The sequence below is a fragment of the Pocillopora damicornis genome, chromosome 7 (assembly GCF_964200805.1).
Source record: "Pocillopora damicornis chromosome 7, jaPocDami1.2, whole genome shotgun sequence".
Classification (NCBI taxonomy): domain Eukaryota; kingdom Metazoa; phylum Cnidaria; class Anthozoa; order Scleractinia; family Pocilloporidae; genus Pocillopora; species Pocillopora damicornis.
Window position 1 is genome coordinate 1490341 of NC_142676.1, and position 22741 is coordinate 1513081.

Genomic DNA, 22741 nt, shown 5'->3' on the forward strand with positions numbered 1-22741 from the left:
GGGAGATTTGAAATGTTGGTTACCGGTAACACAATGACAATCAGTGCTATTTGCATGAAGAGGAAGAAAAATGTTCCAAGATTTCACAGAATTTTTTTGTGAGGCATAAACTCTGCAATGTTATTACATAATGGAAAGTCATCTCTGAAAATACTTTGAGTGCTGAATGAGTTTCAGATGTGCTTTCATCCTAAAAAAATTAGGCTTCCATACTTCAAGCAACTAGAGGGAAGAGTATACTTATGTTTATCATGTCCACTTCTACATAAAAAAAACTCTTTCATTTTCATTATAATAATTTAATTTATTTAGTTATTTGATCAAACTAACCTTTATAAACATTTCTATTTACATGCAATTCAACTAAGAAGCAATTTCCAAGAATTGAAAATGATGGAAAACTCTTAAGGTATGGATAAGTCCACAAACTTTCCATTTTCCTGGCAGTTCACAGCTTTCTAAAATAGAGAAAACTTCACCTGAGGATAAACACTAAATGAATGCCAAAAAAGGAAATAAGAAAGCAAGATTTTCAGAAAGCCTAATTTTACATCAAGAAGAAATTATGCACTTTTTGTATTTCTATATAAAACACACAGACATTTCTTGCCACATGCTACTAAATTTTTCATTCTTTCCAAAGTCTCAAGTTTGAGACCTTTCTCAAAGTCTTGGAGTAAGTCATTCAATCTCTCCACAATGAATAACAGTCTTTCAAATTCCAGTGCTACCCTCTTGTTTGGAGAGTCTCTCTTGAAGCTCAACACCATTGCCAAACCTTCAAGGGCAAGAAGGGCCTGGAATTTAAAACCAAACACTTGTGGCAAATCTTGTGACATATCACTATCACATAGATCCCTCATACGCCTTTTTGTAGAACTAGGCCAAGGTTTTTTGGAGTCAAATCTATATGAGCATGACTCATAAAACTGTTGTCGTTTTTGAAGGTTATCCAGTTTTTTGTAAGTTTGTTGTATCTGGACTGGTGACCTGGCCAAGTGACACATCACAGCATGGTGTTCATATGATCTCAAGTGTTTTGTATTCACTGGTATCACCACCTCTTGCAATGCAACAACTCCCTTGCAAACATCACCATGGGAAGACCAGATCTGCAGGCAATACCAACAGAATTCTTTACCACAGAGACCACAGACCATGTGATTACATCCAAGACCTTTCTGTATTGGGTAATTGCAAAATGGGCAGTTTTTAACCCCTACACTAGTAATCAGGGTCTCTTTTTTGCTGTTTTCAACCATCTTAGCATACCGTTCATGTTTCTTTCTGAACACCTGGGCTTCCTCACAAGTAGCTGGCCAGTGAGCATCTTCCTGGCACTTGAAACACCATGTGTTACCACAGAGGCATGCCACTGGCAAAGGCTGGACACTACCACTGTGCTCAGAGCTACAGACCTTGGAGGAGTCCTTTGCTATTGTTGCCTTGACAACCAACTTGCACTGGTCTGCTGGGCACCATTTCCACTTGGGGCATAATTCCAGTATGGTGTCCACCCTTTTTGCCATATGCCGTCTATAAAGTGATGGTGCAAGTAACATTAAGGTGACATCATCAACTGTTGTGCTACACTCATGCCCAGGGCACCTCAGGTTTATTTGGCCAAGATCAATCTGGGTCTTTAAGTGAGTCCTCCAGCAACTGTTACAGAATGTGTGACCACAGGTGGTCAAAGTTGTCGAGGAGACATCAGTATCTAAGGGAGAAAGTTTAAGAACCTTCAATCTTGTAATAACTAGTCATACTGGTAACTTACCAGTACAAGTAGATGCCTACTTTTTACATTGCATTTTCACAGGCAAATACTGTGGTGCTGGTGCTTTACACCTAGATAAGTTATTTCCAATTTTCATAATTGAGTAAAATTGCAGCTCAGGTAATACTTTTTTTTAGATATTGTGACAACTATTAAGTATTGGATTTACCATGCTTAATTGAAACCTTTGTGGAAAGTCTTTACAAAAAGTTTGAAAATGTTTGAACTTAACTTAAGTAATCAAGCACTAGATAGGAAATTAATTAAAGAAATAACTTAATTAAGGAAGGATATACATTTCTGATTCATTTGAAGGAAAAATGCAAGCCAACAATACAATTTAAAAGCCAAAGAAAAGATTTAATTTGTTCTTTTTTCCCTAAAAGCAAAGAACAAAACACCAAGCATAAATTACAACTCAGACCTTGTCTGAGCATCAGAAACTCATTTCAGTTGTTATCAATTACTCTTTGAGTTATTTACCATTACAGCTGAGTTCCATAAAACATATCCTGCACTCCATTTCAGTACTAAACAGAGGTTCAGGGTTTTCTGACAAGAACTTTTCTTTCCCCAGGGACATCTTTACCTCCTGACGTGCTTTCGCCAATGTAAAAGCCTTAGACTTCCAACCAAGCAGGTGTGCAAAGACATCAAAAGACAGTTTGGGTAGCCTGGGTTCTGCCGTGTCTGCTTTACTGTTGGTGTTTAGGCAGAAGCAGTTTCTAGCAGTGTTCACAATATCCTCTAGAGTAAGGCCACAGACATCCTTTCTGACACTCTTCAGCCTGATTTCAGAAATGAACTCTGTTAGCACTGATTTATGTGTGTGTTCTTCACTGCAAGTGACAGATGCAAACCAGTTAGTCAGCCTGTGACCCTGTCGGAAAAGAACGAAAACTTCTCCATCAATGTCCTGAGATGTTAGTGGTGTAACCTTGAGTGCAAATGCCCTTGGAACACTCTCTGCTTCAAGGTACTTCTCACCCCACATTTCCTCTAGATGAGCAGGATTAGTTTGTTCTGGGGAAAGAACAAGAGCAATGTACAGGTGGATTACATCTGTTGATGAAGGTTCCAAACATTTTCCAGGCAGGTCAGATCTTGGTGTCATAACTGTGCTAGGTACTTGGTGTTGACTACCATGACTGTTCCCAATTGAAGATGGATTGTTTAATTCTAAGGACAAGTTAGGATCAACCTGATTGAATCGTCGGAAACCTCCTCGTCTTCCATGTCTCCAATTACCTCTTCCTCGTCCTCCTCCACGCCTTCTTCCTCGCCCTCTTCCTCTGTGCATGCCACCTCTTACTGGTGCCCACCAATCATAATTCCAACCCTGGTCATCTATGTTAGCATCAAGACCCCAGTCATCAGTATTAGCATCATGACCCCAGTCATCCATATTAGGAACAGGATCCCTGTCATCCATATTAGCCACAGCATCCCTGTCATCAATATTAGCAACAGGACTCCTGTCATCCATATGAGCATCATGACCCCAGTCATCCATATTAGCATCATGACCCCAGTCATCCACATTAGCATCATGACCCCAGTCATCCATATTAGCATCATGACCCCAGTCATCCACATTAGCATCGTGACCCCAGTCATCAATATTAGCTTCATGACCCCAGTCAACCATATTAACATCATAACCCCAGTCATTCATAATGGCATTATACGAGTTAGGAAAACGACAACCATTATTATATGCAGATATCTCTCTGATTTGAGTCAGAAGTTCTTGATGTGCATTGTACATATCATCTCCACTGTCCACATAAATGCACTGTTTTTTAGGTGAGAAAAGTCTTGTGCTTTTAATGGTATTTTTTATTTCCCGTGAACTCTTTTCGATGAGATTCGATTTCTTTTTAGGGGATGTTCTCAAAAGTGAATCAAAATCCATTGTGATAGATCTAACAAAGCTGTTTGAGTGACAGTGTTCACTGAGATCCTCCTCGATACAGTGGAGAGATAGATCTTCCTCATGTACCTCCTCGAAGTCTTCCTCTTGACTCCAATCGAAACGAGAATTCTTCTTGCGTGTTTCGAAACGTACTCCTGATCTCTTTCTATGTTTCTCTTTCTGCCATGGTCTCAATGGACTGGGGTAACTCACCTCAAAGCGTGTACTCGCATATTCAACGTCAACCAGCAGATCTTTAGCTCGAGCCAATCTGCCCTTGGATTTTCGAGTTTTGTTATCCTTTGAGCTGTAAACTGACAAACAGTCCGGACGATCTTTTCCATCATTGGTGAATCTTTCCACTAAAACAACCTCGTCCTTCTCGAATTCCGCAGAGGTAGTCGTCTTGATTACTTCTGGAAGAAGCCAGCGATTTTGCTTGCCTAGCGAATAAGTGGTGACCTCTGTTTTATCTTGGCTTCCTTCAGGGAAAGCTGTGGTGTGAATAAGAAGACCCTCAGATCTTTTGGACCGAGAACTTCGCGAGCGTACAGTTCGTCCGTTGTTGACACCGAATTTTCCAAATTTACAAACCATTTTTCCTTTTTCTTCTAACATCTAACCGTTTTCTCTAAATATTGAATGGTTATTAGAGTAAATCGAACCCTTTTTATACCTCCAAAAATCCATTATTAAGCAAAATTCACACTAGTAAGTGCAACTGTGGTGCAACTTCCCTGTAAGAAGTAAACAGTAAGTGAAGATTTGATGAAAACAAGTTTGCGATTGGCTGCTGATTTATTATCCAATCAGAAGATTCGTATTATCAACTCGTGATTTATTTTTAGCTCTATACGTTTTGTACAGCACCAAAACAAAATTTGACTCACAAGTATCTAGAATACTCTTAAAAATATTTTAGCACCTTCCAGGTTTTCCCTGTGATCGATTGATTTAATTTCCTTACATTGCTCAGGAAAGCTGGCGGGGATTACGAATTACACAAGTTTTGATTTCGTCGAAGCTTCAGTTTGTTAGAGTTGAACCACTCTCTGAATTTATACTTTTGTTAACTAAAACGAAAAAACCCGAGTGTTGCAGGGTCCAAATTGAATTCTATTCGATTATGCTTTGAAAATTCAAAATAAATTGCAATTATATTTCTACCTAAATTCATTTATTTTTTTCTTTCGTGTCTATTTTGATTAGTCATTTGTCCTTAATTGACTTACGTACGTATTTTTGCGTGTTGATTCATGTCTACGTATTTGTATATTTTTCATGTTTTTATTTGTTTCAATAAGTTTCAAACTCAACTGAATCAAGTATGTCACTATCAAATGTCACGTAACGGTGTTCTTAGAAGAATGTTACTAAAAATAGGATTCTGAGCAAGGAGTCATATTAGTACGCATAAGATTATTGGACGATAAATTTGTTAGCCAATCATAGATGAGTTTATAGGGACAACACCGAATTACACCATCGCAGAGACGTACACCGCAATGGCTACATTAATCGTCTATAAAAGAGAAATGTTTGACTTATTTATCAGGTTTGAGTTGTTTCCCTTTACTCTAAAAGATAATCAGTTCATAGACAACGGTTGAGAAGAAGGACATTCAACTATGGAGGGGAAGCGTGGAAAATCAGGCCGTACAGGACGAACTTTTCGATCTAAGTTTTCTCAGATCAAAGGTGGAAGAGTCGAAGGACTTCTGATACACTCTTCAGGCGTCAGTTCGCTCCAGGAAGAAAATCAACGTGTAGAAGAAGCGATTACCTACTCACTGGGAAAACACAATCGTTGGCTCCTTCCGGAAGTAATCAAGACCAGCTGTGTTAGCGCTGGATTCGATGAAGAACTTGTGTTGGTCGAGCGCTTTGCGAGCGCAAGCGGCAGGAAACATACTCGAGCAGACTGCATCTCTGTGTTCAATTCCAAAAATGGCACGTCGCGCAAACCCAGACGTAAGTTAGCACACTCTAAAGATTTACTTCGAGACGACGAAGAGATGAAATCTCGGTTTGAGGTAACCTACCCGAATCCCTCAGCATCATGGTCGAAACAACCCAAGAAACCCTCTGGTCATCATGGAAAAAGGAAGAAAAATAGTTGTAACTTTTCTTCCGCCACTGATTGCTTACTTGAAGATTATGATGAAGATTATGATGACGATCTGGTTGAAACTGACTTTGACAGTGAATTTGAGGAGGATTTTGGAGGGAAATTGGACAGATCTTCAAGCCTTGACCTGAACATGCTCATGAAAAAATCTACACCAGTTCTACAAACACATTATGGCAAAGAAAGGTCTTCTCTGAACAAAAATTGGAGGGAGAAACAAATTGATCCAGTACAGTCAAAGAGGCATTTCCTTGTAAGTGATGATATAGAAATGCACCAAATGCATTTGGAGTACTTGGAGGAAATCAAGGCAGGATCTTCCCTTTTAGATTCCAGAGAAGAACATAAACAGTCAAACAAGAAAAATCAAAATCCTGAAGTGGGTAAGCAAAGGCGTCGTCGTGCAAGAAACCCAGCTGTCTCTTCAGTTTCAAGTAGCAAAGCAGCCAATGAGTCTGTACCACTACTTAAAACCTGTTCTGATCTAGTGGAATGTTCTAGTTCAGACACTGATGAAGGCATTGTCCTTACGATGAGAAAGCAAGAAATTATGCCAGAGACCCTTGCACAACAGTGGCCTCACATGTACAAGGAGGGTTCTAGTTTCCCCAGAACTTTTGCCCTCAGTTTAACATCGCTTATACCCCTGACCACTGGTGATGAAGTCTTTATCGCTTTCAGAATACTTAAGGACCATGCAAGGTGCCACTCAGGTGAAGTAAAAGCTGTAATGAGTATGGCTGTTTACAAAGACAACGATGCTTATGAAAAAACTGTCAAGGATTTTATTTCCCAGATCAGTATGATGCAAACTGATCAGAAAATTTGGACCATGCAAGAAATCACAGACATGGCCATTAGTTTTCATTCAGAGCTGGCAAAGAACATAAGTGTGAAGGTGCATTGCAAAGAGCCACGGAAACCGAGGCTGTCACTGGATGTTTTCCAAGATCTGTGTGGATGGACATCAAAGACATTCTCATCTCACACAGCCAAACATCAAATAAAGAAATGTCTCTCAGAGGTCACATACCACCCAGGGACATCCACTACCGCTGTTCCTTTGGATAGCAATCCTGTGATGATGGAATCTTGTGGAATCTGTTTCCAAGAGGTTCAAGACAAAGATAAGCCTTCAGGTATATGTGACTGATAAATTAGACTATTTTTGGAAGGTCCAGCATGTATTATTTAAGCATTATTTTGATTACCCTCCTGCCTTCTTGATCTGTGTTTATCTGAAAACTTTTTCAGTAGTGATTTTAAAAGAATTGTTTTTGAAAGAATAATTTATCACATATTTCAGAATCTGATATGAGCTATATTGATTATTACTTGATTTGTATTATCAATGTTTTTTTTGTTCACTTTACTTTGCTTATATACTTTCTCTATGCACAATTTCCCTAATTGGCTGAATTTCTTAAAGGAAGGGAATGAAAAGGGAATTTTTAAACAGGATGACCAAAAATTAGGAAAATGTCATATATGAGGTTAGAGTAGTTTTAATGCTAATATTAAAAAATGGTACCAAGATAGCATTTTTCCCAATAGGGTTGATATTCTTGCATGAAACCTTTTTAACCCTTTAACTTCCAGATCAAATTAGTTATTCTCCTTACTGTCACCCATACAATTCTTATAATGTTTGTTCAAAAAATTTAGTATTGGATCAACTAATTATCCCCAAATTGATATTTTTCTTTATTCTCATCACTCATCTGGTTGATATTGTTTTGATATTTTAAAGAGAAATTTTGTCATGGTCAGTCATGGGAGTTCAATACAACCCTGAGTCCTTAGAAAACAATGTCTAGCTACTCAGTAGTTTCCTATCATGTTTTAGAGCTCAGCTCTAGTGTTTGCATTCATTGCTTCAACTTAACCAGTTAGATAATATGATCAGGTCTTGAGAATCAAGAAAATGTTGTGTTTCAGAGCATGATGGCATCATTCCATTTCTGTCCTTGAATGGCTGTGGCCATAAGTTCTGTAACAGTTGTTGGAAAGCCCATTTGAAGACCCAGATTGATCTGGGCCAAATGAAACTGAGGTGCCCTGGGCATGAGTGTAGCATAGCAGTTGATGACGTTACCTTGATGTCCCTTGCACCATCTCTGTTTGAACGGCTTCTGGCAAAGAGGGTGGACACCATGCTGGAGATGAGCCCCAAATGGAAATGGTGCCCTGCAGACCAGTGCAAGTTGGTTGTCAATGCAACAACAATTCAAGACTCCTCCAAGACTTGTTATGCAGAACACAGTGGTAGTGTCCAGCCTATGCCAGTGGCATGTGTCTGTGGTACCATGTGGTGTTTCAAGTGCCAGGAAGATGCTCATTGGCCAGCTACCTGTGAGGAAGCTCGGGAGTTCAGGCAGAAGAATGCATCTTATGCTCGATTTGCGACAAGGAAGGAAAAAGAGCTGATTACCATTGTACAAGTGAAGCGCTGTCCCTCCTGTTATTACCCTGTAGAAAAGGGTCTTGGTTGTAATCATATGACATGCATCTTCTGTCGCAAGGAATTCTGTTGGTCTTGTTTACAAGACTGGTCAGTGTCTACTATTAATCACTCACAGTGTAGACTTGTTCAACTGACAAAAATTCAGCTGACCACAAAATGTGTAAACAGTGTGTCTTATCAGCATATTGCAGTTACAAGTCGGGTTGCCAGGGCTTCAAGTTTGATATGTCAGATCCACAGAAAACTTGACAAGATAGAACATGATCTTAGCATTTATTCTAAATGCTTTCCCCTTAGACCAGAACTAAAAAAGACAAGCTGTACAGAGCAGCAGCTCAAGAAGCTTTGTGAGAATAATGCTGTCCATCTGTTAAAGAAAGTGTTCAATTTTAAATTCCAAGCACATTTAGCATTAGAGGGGCTGGCAATTAGGTTGTCATTTTCAAATGGTGCTGTGGGCTGTAGTAAGAAACTTGCTTTGGAGTTTAGCAGGTTGTTTTTTATTGTGGAGAGAATGGAAAATATCCTTCATGACTTGAATTGTTGTCTTACTAGGAGAGAAATTTTATCAAAACTGAAATATTTTATTAAGTTTGGTAAGAAGTGTATTCTTTCAATCGGCAGGAGAGTGAATGAGTATCGTTGAAATCTTGTAATTAAGCAGTTTTGAAAAGTATTGTAGCAATGGTTGTTACTAAACAGAAATGACGGAAGTGAAAGCAACTGAATATAATTTTTCATATATTAGTTATGATTTAAGAATTAATTGTTCTTTTTAATTATCACTGCAAGGCTCTACTGTTTATTTTATTTTGTGTGACACTGTATAATGTTTATTTTAAATTTGACCTTTGTCCTTCTGGGGTAATCAGCGTTGGGCTTTTCATTGTAGCTTTAAAACACATGCTAATTTGAAGGTTAACTGTCATTAGATGAGAGAATTGAAGACCAGTGGATATAATTTTTCTGGTTATTCCTTAGAAGAGAGTGCTTTATCAATGCCACATCTCCATCTTGGATCTCTTTGTTCATTCTCATTACCTTTATGTTTAGGAGAATTGTCATACTGATCATTCCTTAGAGTCAAATTTTAAAACAATTTCTTTGATGCTGGTTGCTAAGCAATTCATTTAAATTACAGGTTATACTCTGTTGAAGTGAAACCAAATCTTATTTAACTAGTGGTATGATTGGGAAATGTTGTGGCACTGAGTGAGAAGAATAAGGACTCAATTTTAAGTAACTGAACATGTAAGAGTAAAGCATCGATTTCAAGCAACCAGTTTATTTTCCTTTCACTGTTGTATGTCTACATATTGAGGAATATTTAATGAAAATAAAAGTCCTGCATATTACCTTACTTGTGATGGCATAATGAACATGCAATTTATGTAATTTTGAACTGCAATGAAAATGAAAATTAAGGAAATGGGATGAGAGTTTGATTGTATCTTGCGAAAAGTTAATACTGTACAAGATATTTTAAAAACCAAGAATGAACTAGGGGGAGAGGGGATAAAACCCATAAATCCAGCAATTTATAGTGAATAAATATCTAGTGTGAAGCTGATGACTAACTTTGCGTTTCATTCATTTTGAAAGGAATTTGTATTTTACTTATCTCTGGCATATCAAATTGATAATCTAGTTTTTCAATTGCCTTTTTTTAGATCTCAAAATGTGATTTTCAGGTACATTTTTGCATACCCCATAAAGTGATAAATTTGTGAGGAAGAGAAGATAATAGCTGGAAATATGATCTTAAAGGCTATTCTATTCGGAAAATTTTCATGTGCTTTTATATTTTTCTCCAGTCCATGTATGTACTATAATAGTGAAGTGACATAGGGGTTCATTTTCTCTTTATTAATGTTCTTTCATTTTTTATTTTTTTTTAACTTTTCATCCATTTATCCGGTCAAGTACGGAAGTTACTCAGTGAGACAATTAACCACAAGTCAGGGAGAGGAGTAGAAGCGGAAGGAAAAACACAGAAAAAAATCGGGAAAAGTAATTAAGGGTTGAAATGAAGGGTAAAAATGATGAACAGTTTCCAATTCATTTTCGAAGCTAATGTATCTAATACCCAACAGTTTAATGAACATTTTATGTCAGTTTATCTATTTTCAGGCCAGTAATAAATTATTGCACAAGGCCTATAATAACACCCAATGGGCAGGATTCTTGCGAGCAAAAGGACGCGTGCGAGAGGAGCGCGGAGAAGACAGAGGGGCACTGAAAATAAGTAAGGTCATACTGACGTCATAGCGTGATATTTTTGACACACTTGGTATCCACCCATATTAGGAATTCAGATCTTCTGTACTTACGACCCTGGAAGATTCATCGAGCCAAGTTGAGCCAAACACTTCGCTTTTCACCTATACCCATAGTCATTCCTTACCACTTAAGTTGTTGCTGGCTACGATTTCAGGTAACTTTATCAAGATGTTGTCTTTGATCTCAAAGCAGACCAGTCAATTTCGATATCCAAACCTATACTCATTCTCACACCTCTATTCGGAACTGTGTTACTCGTAAGATAATTTTTAAAAAGGAATATCTATGGAAAACTTTTCCAACATTCCATTACCTAAAACGGTATGTAAACCAGTGACTTTGGAAGTTTTTATCTTTGACTCTTATTATCGTGGACGAAACTTGACTGAAGCTACAGCTGCAAGTAATGATAAATTTTGCGGTAATTAGATAACGGTTTTAATTAACATTTGACTAACACAGTCTTCTGGACTGTATAATTTTATGCCACTATCTGCGTCGGTGTGCATACTATAAGATTTTAAGCGTTAACTAACAGCGTAAAATCTCTTAGTATGTATATATACCGTCTGGAAGAAAGTGCGCCGTTAACTATTACGCCGTTATCGAACTATATTCCCCAAATTTTGGAGTGGATAACGACGGACAGAGGTGTGAATTAATTATCAGACTGAATCCCCTTTTAGGTCTACAACACCGTTATTTACTAACTAGTTTCCGATTGGTTTTGGGAAGATCTCCTCGTTCTATTCTCTATCGTGCATATATTTCGATGCGTGACATGTACATTTGACGAAAGCTAAGCTAGAGTACACTGCAACCATGAATTAGCGTGTATCACCCGTTGAATGAAAGAGGTGTTGGTAACTTGATTGCAGGCAATTAGTCTGAGAAATATTCAAGTACAAAATACAGCAACTTGATTTTATGGATGAGTGTGAGTTGTACATTGATAACTTTCTTTCTTTTCTCTCACTTTACTTTCATCGATCACTCTGAATTTCAATTCTTTTGAAGAGAACTTAAATTCTTTCTGAAAGATTCATGTCTCTTCAGAGAAGAATTTGTTATTCCAGATTCTTCGTTCTCAGAGGAGAATCACAATTCTGAGGAGAAGAAATCTGCTTCTTGAGGAAAGAGCTGTGCCGATCTTCTCCCAAGGTTAAGATTTCTTATCTATTTCATTTACGCGCTATGTGATGATGATCGTCATGACAATTTTGACAGACGCTCGTTGTAGTTTACTTATGTAATTGATAACGACGCCGTGTTGACGGTGAGCGGAGTTATGTAAATTTTTGTTGGTAATGGTCGCTCAACATTTCAGATAACAGTAAAATGGTTTCGCTTAGTCGTACTGTTACATTCCCATTTAAGATTCAAGAACGAATCAAATTGTTCGAAAAGTAGCCGGGCGGTCTTGCCTACTTGTAAAACAAATATGTTTTTAAACTTGACGCTAACCGCAAACGGTAGAATGGAATCTGATTTTCTTCACTCATCCTATGAACCTAAAATCATCTCGGTAAAACATTAGGAAATTATGTCCTGTTCCAGGAAACTGCAAATAATTTCACATAACTTTACAGACGAAGGAAAGTAAACTATTCAAGTTCTACTGATAGCAGCCAACCGTAAACTTCAACGACGACAACTTTATTGAACCTAGTATTTCATGATCTTGTTCGCTTTCTAAGGAGGTACCCAGCGGTGGGCAAGCCATTTCAAGAATGAACTAGCACAGAACGCTTCGGAACAAAACCACGTAATGTCACCGACATCGATCGGAATCCCTCCTAAGTTCTAAATCTAGCACATTATTCAAAGTTAAACAAAGGGTAAAACAAAAGACAGTAGATAGAAAATGGGGTTTCTGGCGCATTTTAAAAGCAACTTTTATTTAAAGGCAAATCATGAATTTAACCTTGAAATCAAGGTTGACTTGAAATCAACCTTGATTTCAAATAAACGGCTTTTTGAGCATTTTGGAGACAAACTTGATTTTAAGGGCAACTTGAATTATTCACAGGTATTGAATAATTTCACACCCTCTTCAGATTATTGAGAATGTGTCACTCGTGAGTTCTGAAGAGGGTGTGAATATTATCATCTCTAATGATTCTCTTGTCGCGTCATCAGCATATCGTCATCAGCATATCAATGTTGTATCTTCTCGCTGAGAAGTCGTGATGTGCCTTGATTTGTTCTTCTGTCAAAATCGTGTCTTTGTAAATGAGAAGTTATTTCATTAATAATTCAGGCTTTCAGGCTCACGTTGGATGATGTTGAGCTGAGCATCTGAGAGGATGACTGATGTGACATTTAACTGACATTCTCTGAGCCGGACGCTTTTCCTTTCCTTTCCAGTCACCAGTACCGACAACAGTCCTTCTTAGGACTACACTCACCCGGACGATCAAACCATACTAAGATTATTGTCTGAGGGGATGAAGATGTGACATTTAATATTCCCTGAGCTTGACGCATTCCCGTTGATTGCGAGCTGAACTCCTTCCTTCGTATTCACCAATCTCAATCCATTTTCATGAAGATTACTGTCTCTCATACTCCTGAGATAGATGAATAGACCGAATCTGTCTCCGGCATAAAAGTCTGTTGCATTCATCTCGCTGTTTTCCTTTTCAAATCTTTTAAAGACCTCTTCCCACTTGTCTTCATTCCTCGACTGTAAACCTTATTAGGGATTCCATTGACAATTACCTTCATTTCAGTGATGTCAGGATTAAATGTCTTCTCACTGTCTATCGCACCAGCGACATATGGCTCGTAAAATTGAAGAAGAAGTCCCTTCATTGACCTCCTTGGAACATTGATACTCTCACTGAAGATCGTGTCTGATCCCTTATCGACTGAGATTGTCTTGAGATGAGTTACTTGCTCCTACATTGATCTCTTTCCATTTCGTAGTTAGACAAGGCCTCATCAGCGAGTTCTTGACAGTGAATGACTTCATACTCATGCTGGATGTTAGTCAATTCAAAGGCGAGCTGTGCCTCATCAGATCCGATTACAACCCAGCCGACGGGTGCAAGCCTGAGCTCGAAAAACTTATCAGAAAGAGCTCTTGGGAGGAAGACTCCATCATCCTTTAGAATCTCATAATCCAATGGAATCCTATATTTGTTCTCATAAACATCGTTGAGCTTATTCTCCTTGTCAACTCCTCGTTTATTCTTATCTTCAGCATTGCATCTGATCTTGGAAAGATCAGCAGGCTGAATACCTTCTCTGATCATGCTTGCTTTCTCATTCTCAGCCAAGAGGAGGTCTTCATAGAGCTCGAAAGGATCATAACCATCAATGCCCTGCACGATTTCTCCCGCGAATTTCACAGTCAACCTGTCAGCAAGAGCTCTTGCGACATTATTCACGATATAATTGTGTGCGTGACCACTGGCTGCCAAGTCAAAGATGAGTGAAATAGATCCTGTAACTGGGACTCTAAGTGTCCCACGTTGAGATGCCCTATTGGAGTTAAATGTTACTCTGTGAATTATACGGTCCGCTTTAAGGGCGTTTGACCTCTTTTTTTCAAAACTTAGTTTGGTTTTTTCGCTGAATTCCATTTTTAAAAGATTTCATTTAAAATGGCAGAATTTGGAGATACTGGTGCTATGCTTGACAAAGAAGGAAATACAAATGATGGAGATGATGAAGATGATGGAAATACAACAGGACACTTTACCCTTAATCCTCATTACAATTCAACTCCCGGTCCCTCAGGTGATCAATATGAAATGACCGCAATGAATAGGGAGGCTTGTGTACCGAGAATGCAATAGACGAATGCCTCAATCGGCTGATTCAATCCCGCCATCCCGGCCTGCGTCAGACCTTCTAACTGATTTGCCATGAAAAAGTCAAACTGATTTTCAACATTTTTGTTGTCACTCCGGATGAAATAAATCAGATTGCCTTTGATAGCTTTTCCTCTCTCATCGCTGAACTTGTTATTACCAGGATAAGAGTTTGAAGTTGCTGACGGTCCAAGTATTGTCACATTAATGGAAACGGATCCGAGACCGTGATCATCACCTTCTTTGAAGCAGAAGTCTGTACGTGATGAAATTCCAAATTACACACATTTTCGTTTGAACGATGGCGTGCCACAATTATCATTTATCTTTATGGGTCACCTGGAGCAGCCGATTTACTTCCACCCATCTCAAAGAGAATCCTTCTGACCGTGAAGTATATATGAAACATCAGAAACGACTTGATCTGTTCTGCAATTCTTATCAAACACTTCACGAGATATTCCACAGCCTGTTCTTGCGCACCATACTGCGAAGTTGAGCTGTTGAGACCAGTAGCTCATATTTGGTCTCGCAAGCCATGTATTTGATCCTGTACCTGAAGAGTGCTGGATTTTCATTCTTGTGAATATTCCTCTGAATTTTGCTTTAAAGTATTGGGATGGGGTAACACAAATCTCAATCTCCTCATTCAAGCGGCCGACGTCATTCACGTTCGATGGAACTGCTGGCACTTCCTTCTTCTATTCGATTCCGAGTGAGTTCATGGGAAAACCTCCAACTCCAAGTGCCTTCTTCATGTCATCTTCCAAATATCTACTGTCTGATCCTGAGACGCTCGACTGAACTCCATCTGATCGACTGAAGTAAACTTCACCTGTTGCCTGTCTTTCATCATTGAACGACGATTGGGCATTGAACTTGCTCAAGTCTGCATTTGGGTATCGTGCTTTGAAATCACTCCAGGCTATTGTCTTAGCTTAATCTTCAGTTTTATTACCTACGTCTGATCTTAGCCACGCAAACATTTTTATAATCAGTATGATTGTGCTTATAATTTTTGCAGATTCAAATGATCACACGGTTTACTTCAAAGAACTTCCCGGCAGCGAAAAATATTAACATATCAGGCTCGTGAGTTTTTCTCCTAGAACACATGGTTTAATTTGAAGCGAAGTAGAGAAATCTCTGTATTCAATGCCCAGGGCAGTGCAATTGTAAAGAGAATTTCAGAAGGTAATTATTCACTCAAAAGCCTTGGCCAAGATCTTCAAGATGCATTAAAGAGTGAAGGAGTGAAGGTTGAAATGAATACTCCGCAAGGAGTTCGAAAATCCACAGTCCTCAAATAAGCATATCCTTCTCGACCATGTGTTTTTCACTCGTATGTTAATTTTTAAAGATAAATATCTTTAGGAAACCTTTTCCAGCATTCAATTGCAATGCACCTGGAACGGTAAGTAAACCAGTGATGTTGGAAGTTATTACTTTAACCCTTATTATCGTAGATGAAATTTCACTGAAGCTACAGCTGTAAGCAATTATAAATTTTGGATTGGATAACGACGGACGGAGATGTAAATTGTTTTTCAGACTGAATCCCTTTTTGGGTCTACAATACCGTTATTTACTAGCCAGTTACCAATTGGTTTTGGGAAGATCACCTCATTCTGTTCGCTTTCGTGTATTTCGATGCGTGACATTGGACGAAAGCTGAGCAGGAGTATACACTGCAATCCAAGAATTAGCATGTCTGACCCGTTGAATGAAAGAAGCGTCGGTAACGTGATTGCAGGCATGTAGTCTGGGAAAGATTCAAAAACACAATACAACAACCGGATTTTAAAAATGAGTGTGAGTTGGAGATTGATAACTTTTTTTTCTTTTCTCTCACTTTACTTTCATCGATATCAGTGAGCGATATATGTTTAATTGGCGTTTAAAACACTATAAAGGTCAAACTGTTCTCTCAAAAATACATATGATTTCATTGCATGCTCGTTGTAACATTGCATTGCTATGAACTTACGCGAAAGTAAAATAGAGGCCAAAGCAATGAATAACTGCACTTACCAACTACTCTAGCCTCAGTGGTCGAAAGCCCCCTTTAAGGAAACAGCAGAATTATAAACGAAAAAAAGTTGTTACTCTGCGGCTCAAAATGTAAAATTTAAGGCCGTTGTTTTCTTCTCCTCTCAACAGGGATAAGGCCGAAATAGAATAAAGGTAATGGCTGGTGAAGGCGCAAATTTAGCTGCGGCTGGAGCCGGGGCGGTGTTTGAAGTGGTAGCGTCAGCAAATACATCAGGCTTTTTTTTCTCAGTGAAAATAGACAGCCCCATTCTGGCAGGAGTCGCGCTGGCTGGAGCCCTGTCGTTGGGTGCATTCTACTTGTCTAAAAAGCATTCTGTTGAAAATGCCATAAGGAATGCCTTAGAAGAAAGAAATGAAAACGGAGCTGATCCTGAAGTCAGGAACATCGGGGATGGTTCAATTTTGGTGGAGCTTTACTTTCATACAGATCGTAGTTTGTTACAGTTCGTGGATGACCTTGAAGCAGAGAAAGTAAAGCATAGATTGCAAAAAGAGTTTTCTAGAATTGGATTCAACAGGGAGTTAGTTGTAACCATCAGGAATGCCAAAGAGGTTTACAGGAAAGTGCAGGAAATAAGGTAACAATCTGAGTCATTTTGATCCAGTGACCCAAACCTTTTTACTCGCTTTCGAGTACTGCGATGAAATAGGAAGTCTGCGAATGAAAATGAGATTGTAGATTTTGAATCCTTGCGTTCATTGTGATACAGTTGAAGTATTACCTTCAGAATCTCTTACAGCGTGCATGAATAACAATTTATTTCAGGTTTTCGCCTTCGCGAGAAGTCACCCACGCCGCGCCATTACGAGAAATACAGATGCAGAAACTCAACCTCGGTAACAGATGTATGTATATAACTCTTAACCACTTATCAGTTTCATGTTGCATGGAAATATGCTTTGTCCTCAGGCCATCAAGCCTCTTTTACCAATTTGTTTGGTTCACTGTGACCCTGCAGAGACCAAGACGAGAATTTAGTCACTGACTACGTCAACATTAGAAATGATGTTAGGGAAAAATAGGAGAAGGATTTCTGGTGATCAATATTTTCTTAATTTTTTTCTTTCCAGGCGATCCCGAGGCTCCACACGAGATCAAACTAAGAGTGGTGCCTCAAAATCTTGATGTTAAAAAACAAGACACGTCCAGTCACCAATTTTCTGATGACATAAATATGTTCCTAAAGCAAAACACATTTTCTCCAACTGAAGGACTGAATGCTTTCCTGAAAGGTTTGGAAGATATTTACAACCTGAGCACTAAAGCATTAAAATTTGACGGTCTAGAAATACGAGTGGAATGTGTTACCCTGGGAAGCCTTGAAAGACTCTGGAGATACTTCCTCTCTGGCCGCCTCAATGAAATCGCTGAGATGTGCATTCTGACCGATGAAGTAAAAAAGAAACTGAACATGAAAAATATGAGACTAACAACTGTCATTAAAGAAGAGGACTACGAGACATGCAGAAGGTCTTTCATTGAGCGATTGAAGCCATCAAGCGAGATAACAGTTAAAATCAGCGCCCACAATGTTGGTGATGAAAATCTTAAGGATTCCAACCAAAACTTTGAAGCCGACGTTTTAATGTTCCTCAACTGCAACACATTTTCACCAACTAAAGGAATGGGCGACTTTCTTAAGCATATTGAAGATGATTTCAACCTGCGCACCAAAGCATTAGGTTTCAGCTGCCTAGAGATAGCATTGGAATACGCAAACGCAGAGGGCCTTAAACGACTGTGGATGGACTACGAGTCAGGTCACCTCAATGAAACTGCAGAGAGATGCCTTCTGACTGATGAAGTAACCGAAAACCCTCAGACGAAAGATATTAGGGTGAAAACGATTGTCAAAGGTGGTGGGTACTTCGCAAGAAGGAAACTTTTTGAGCTAACGAAGCCAAGGAAAGGAGCAGGTAAATCTTGGTCTCCTTCGCAGCCGTTTTTTGAGAAGTCAGATCTTGTTTTCTTATGGGAAAGTTCATTAGAAAAACTGATAACCTGAGCACTAATTCATCTGTCAAATTGACATCATGAAGTATAGAACTCAATTTACAGTGTCCTTTTGTCACCCACCACTTCCGCAAATTGAAAAATTCAAGCTTAAAGATTTTATAACCTCTAGTTAAAGCCGTCAACTTTCGCAGAAGAACTCAGTGGATGAAACGCGTTGTATAGTTTAAATAACTTCTCTCACCGATGGGTTTCTTAACTTTTCTCTTGGAAAGAACTGTCTTTTTTTTATCAGTCAATGGTCTGCGTCAGAAGCTGAGTAAAGTGAAAGCGAATAATAACAATAAATGATTTGGTTGATATTCGATTTTAAGTTTTTGTCAATTTTCTCAGGCACCGTTACGGAACCACAAGAAATGTCAGTTAAAATCACCAGCCATAATGTTGATGCTGTAAAAAGGGAGAAATTGAACCAGTATTTTCAAGAAGAAGTCAAAAACTACAACGCTTCCTCTCAAACAGAAGGACTCGGGGACTTCCTTGGCCGTTTCAGAGACAAGTACAATATACGTATAAAAGCAGTAGGACTTGGATCCCTAGAAGTGCGAGTGGAAAGCCCCACCCTGGAGAGTCTCGAACATCTGAAAAGTGATTATTGTTCTGGTTACATCGATGAAATGGCTGAGAAGTGCATCCTGACTGATGACGTAAGACAGAAACTTAATCTGAAAAATGTCAGCTTAAAAGCTGTTATTAGAAAAGAAGACTACGATAGATGCAGAAAATCTTTCTTAGGACCTGTGAGGTCATCAAGCGAAGTTACCAATCCAGGTACATGTCTAAAGTGCTTCTTGCATTTAGAAAATTTGAAAGTACATCGTGATAACTGTTACAATATAAGTAAGCTAAATTTATCACTGCCTACACCGAGTACCCAAAAAACAAATATTGAACATCTAGATTCTATTAGTCACTTTTACCGAAAGCAAAAAAAAACATTTTTCGTTACTTGAAGAGAAAAAGGAGCTCAAATGATATTTTGTTCAGGTGACAATTCGTGTTGTTCTGAATAAATCGTGAAAAATGACCATTCAATTGTGTTGGCATCCTCCTCCCACTCCTCCTCCGCATCATCATCATTATCACCACCATCATTGTCGTCATGTAATGCACCAATCACATTTGAGGAAATTGTAAGGGTTATGATTAATGAGAAATTAAACTCCGGTAAAGTTTCGTTTCGTTTCGAATGATGTCATATGTCTGTTCCTAAGCGTTACAATATCGATCATAACAACAGACTGAACATCCAAGGGCAACTTGTAATCATTAAAGGGTCAGAATCAAACGAAACTAATAATTAAAATTAGTAGATCTAGTAGTCGAATGTTACAAATCGGAGGGGAGTCTTTCGAAATTAAGAAGCTGATATTTTCTGAGCAAACTGTTGAGGGACATTCTAGTGTAAGCTGCTTAAGCCTTCAGTCACTTTGTTTTAATCTCTCTTAATTTTGCTCTTATATGTTTTGGTTGCATGTTTGTCGTTTCATTTTTAGAAAATATTCCATCTTATCACACCGACCATTTAAAGTCACAAGCTGAAGGAAACGGTTTAAAAGAAGCCGAGCAAGGTGCCGAGGCTTACTTCACAATAACTACACGAGATTCAGAAGGAAAACCGTTTTATAGCAAAAAAGAACACATGACCGTCACAATCAGATCTCGAACATGGAAAGAAGAAGTAAAAACCATAAACCTTAAAAATGGCAACTACTTGGTCTATTACAAACCAAATAGAGCTGGGCGACACGACGTTACGATTGCGATTGACGGATGGCCGCTGACTGGTAGTCCTTGGAGAGTTAACGTGAAGCCACATCAGTACAAAGTAGTCGAGTCGTGCAAGTCAAGTAGAAAAGGAGGAGGAGAATTTCATTTTCCGCGCAGTGTTGCAAAGAATGAAAAAACAGGAGAAATTATTGTGACAGATCAGTTGAATAAACGCCTTCAGGTTTTTGATGAAAATTTGAAATACCTCGGGACGATAGGAGGTGTGATGAAATCACCAACCGGTGCAGTAGTGGAGATTGCTTTGCCTTGGTCAGTAGCAGTCTCAAGGAATGGTGATTTGATCGTCATTGATAAAGATGAGCTTTCAACACAAATGCATCTAATCACTGATGATGGTCAGTTTATCCAAAAGTTCACGAAGCACGTAAAGAATCCTCAGACTGTTTCTGTCACAAATAATGGTCACGTGATCGTGTGTGATGACGCTGACAGTAAAATTAAGGTCCTTTCCTCGGATGGTGCAGAATTGCTACAGTCTTTCAGTGTCCAGTATTGCGACCATAGACCCAACTATGTATTTTATCATCAGGAAAAGTTCTTTGTGTCGTATCCCACTGCTGACTGTGTCAAGGTTTTCAATAAGCAAGGTTTATTTCTATTTACTATTGGCAGCAAGGGGTCTGGTGAAGGACAGTTGCAGTATCCCAGGGACCTTGTTGTTGATGCTTTCGATAACCTGATCGTCTGTGACAATGGTAATAGAAGACTGCAAATGTTTACCCTGGATGGTGAATTTCTCTGTTCCTGTGATCAAGAAAACGGAAAACCCTGGGCTATAACAGTTTGTAAAAATGGTGACTTGCTAGTTACTAATGTTCTACACGACTGTGTTTTGATTCTACGATAAAATCCTTTTTCCCTTTTTTAAAAATTTTTATTTGTCCACTTTCTCGATGAACATTCTACGATGAACTTAAGCTTGTTGTTGCTTAATTATTTCATTTTCAACCTGCAATGTCATGGGAAGCCATAACAGTACCGCATTTGTCAGCAGATACGCTCGCGTGATCTTCGACCAATGCGGGCCTCCCTCTTTACGCTTCGCTGCTACTACTACAGATCTGTATTTTCACCACTACAAGTAAATTGTCGCGAGAACAATATATATTCTGCCAAATAGCTTTAGTCACCGTTCATATTATTTTCGATGCAGTAGGCAACGTGTGATTAATAATAAAGAGGATATAAATTTTACAAATTATACTAATTTAATTGAACGTAGTTAAACGTATATTTCAGATATATTTTTTCATCGGAATTAAATCGCATCGTAGTCATGCAGTTATGATCAGGGCTGATCGGGATTGGGTGAGATGCTGTAGAGATACTGATGTGGGCAATTTTCCTCTCCATGAGATACCATTTCATGTATTCTTAAACATTTCAAAGTTTTATCACCAAACACTACAATTACTCAGAGATTTTTACATGTTTCTGTAAACTAGATACCAAGATCTCATTACAAACGCGATTCAGTCGAATCTGTATTGACCCTGTAACTCCTAGAAATTCTTGTAACTAATTTACAAGGAAATGTGTGGCAGTTAGAGGGAGAGAATTGACAATCAGATCTTGGAAGTTAAAGGGTTAAGCAGCACCTTATTAAGCGCTGTTAAGCACTGTTTGAAGCGGTCGGTTATCAAACTACAGAAATATTTACCGGCTTAATCACTATAATCTTCACTGTCTATTAGCCGTTCAACTCCCATGAGTGACCAAGACAGAATTTCTCCTCATAATATCCATAAAATATTATGCAGACAAGTAATGAAAATAAAGAAAAAAATATCAATTTTGGGATAACTAATTGAACCGATACAAAACTCTCCAAACTAACATAGTGAGAATCATTTGGCAGAGAGTAAGGAGAATTACTGATGAGATCTCGGGAGTTAAAGGGTTAAACGGCCGTGGTCACCTTAATGAGTTCAATGTTGGGTCAGGGGAGGGTAGGTGGGCAGTTGCCCAGATACTGATATTGGTCCGAAAATTTATACCATATTTATCTCCCGAAATCAATGTTAAAAGCATCATTGAGCGACTTTTTGTACATTAAGTGGCTAATTATGGTATAAAATGACGTTTTATATCGTTTCGTTATGATACCCTTTTCTGTGGAACCTGTATTAAGTGGTAAGGGCCTCTATGATATAATAAAAGTTTGAGTAAAATATTTTAAAATTTCAGAAAAACCCTATTAGGTCCCCTAAAAAACTACCATAGCAACTCATGCCTAACATCAAACGTAGCCTCTTTCAAGCTGTCAGTCGAAGAAGACCAGCGAAGGGACGGCCGTTTTGCAGGCAACGGAGGCTTTGGTTTTTAGGGGGCGACCTAACCTCGCCTTTTTTCACGCACTTGCGTTTTGGCTCGTGACCACACTAAACGGGCCTGACTCAAACTTAGACGCATCTAGGGTACATTATCTTTGTAGAAAGGCACATTGGAATTCTGATCGTAGCAATGTTTCTTTGCCATGATACATAACAGAACAAAATTCAA

General features: G+C 38.7%; 3 protein-coding genes across 3 annotated transcripts; 2 read left to right on the top strand and 1 right to left on the bottom strand.

Annotated features, from left to right (window-relative positions):
* Positions 1-283: 283 nt before the first annotated feature.
* Positions 284-4466, bottom strand: LOC113682894 (uncharacterized). The gene is made up of 2 exons (XM_027200070.2): positions 2261-4466; positions 284-1717 (listed from the first exon to the last, which is right to left on the bottom strand). Exons 1-2 carry the CDS (start codon positions 4308-4310, stop codon positions 564-566), a joined length of 3204 nt encoding a protein of 1067 aa, XP_027055871.2. The 5' UTR covers positions 4311-4466; the 3' UTR covers positions 284-563.
* A 688-nt stretch (positions 4467-5154) lies between these two features.
* LOC113682891 (uncharacterized) lies at positions 5155-9718 on the top strand. The gene is made up of 2 exons (XM_027200066.2): positions 5155-6959; positions 7759-9718. Exons 1-2 carry the CDS (start codon positions 5321-5323, stop codon positions 8928-8930), a joined length of 2811 nt encoding a protein of 936 aa, XP_027055867.2. The 5' UTR covers positions 5155-5320; the 3' UTR covers positions 8931-9718.
* Positions 9719-10584: 866 nt separating this feature from the next.
* Positions 10585-21086, top strand: LOC149041960 (uncharacterized). Its single transcript, XM_089211942.1, has 6 exons — positions 10585-10718; positions 16543-17012; positions 17201-17280; positions 17506-18351; positions 18782-19219; positions 19945-21086. Exons 2-6 carry the CDS (start codon positions 16570-16572, stop codon positions 21084-21086), a joined length of 2949 nt encoding a protein of 982 aa, XP_089068068.1. The 5' UTR covers positions 10585-10718; positions 16543-16569.
* The last annotated feature ends 1655 nt before the right edge of the window (positions 21087-22741 follow it).

What these genes read in the sequence shown, in the direction of transcription:
- LOC113682894 (XM_027200070.2), bottom strand. Translation starts at nt 4,310, where the DNA reads ATGTTAGAAGAAAAAGGAAAAATGGTTTGTAAATTTGGAAAATTCGGT. An exon ending in TATGGAACTCAGCTGTAATG is followed by an intron (nt 1,718 to 2,260) that starts GTAAATAACTCA and finishes TTTCTCCCTTAG; the next exon opens with ATACTGATGTCTCCTCGACA.
- LOC113682891 (XM_027200066.2), top strand. Translation starts at nt 5,321, where the DNA reads ATGGAGGGGAAGCGTGGAAAATCAGGCCGTACAGGACGAACTTTTCGA. An exon ending in AGACAAAGATAAGCCTTCAG is followed by an intron (nt 6,960 to 7,758) that starts GTATATGTGACT and finishes GTTGTGTTTCAG; the next exon opens with AGCATGATGGCATCATTCCA.
- LOC149041960 (XM_089211942.1), top strand. Translation starts at nt 16,570, where the DNA reads ATGGCTGGTGAAGGCGCAAATTTAGCTGCGGCTGGAGCCGGGGCGGTG. An exon ending in ACTCAACCTCGGTAACAGAT is followed by an intron (nt 17,281 to 17,505) that starts GTATGTATATAA and finishes TTTTCTTTCCAG; the next exon opens with GCGATCCCGAGGCTCCACAC. An exon ending in AAGCGAAGTTACCAATCCAG is followed by an intron (nt 19,220 to 19,944) that starts GTACATGTCTAA and finishes TTTCATTTTTAG; the next exon opens with AAAATATTCCATCTTATCAC.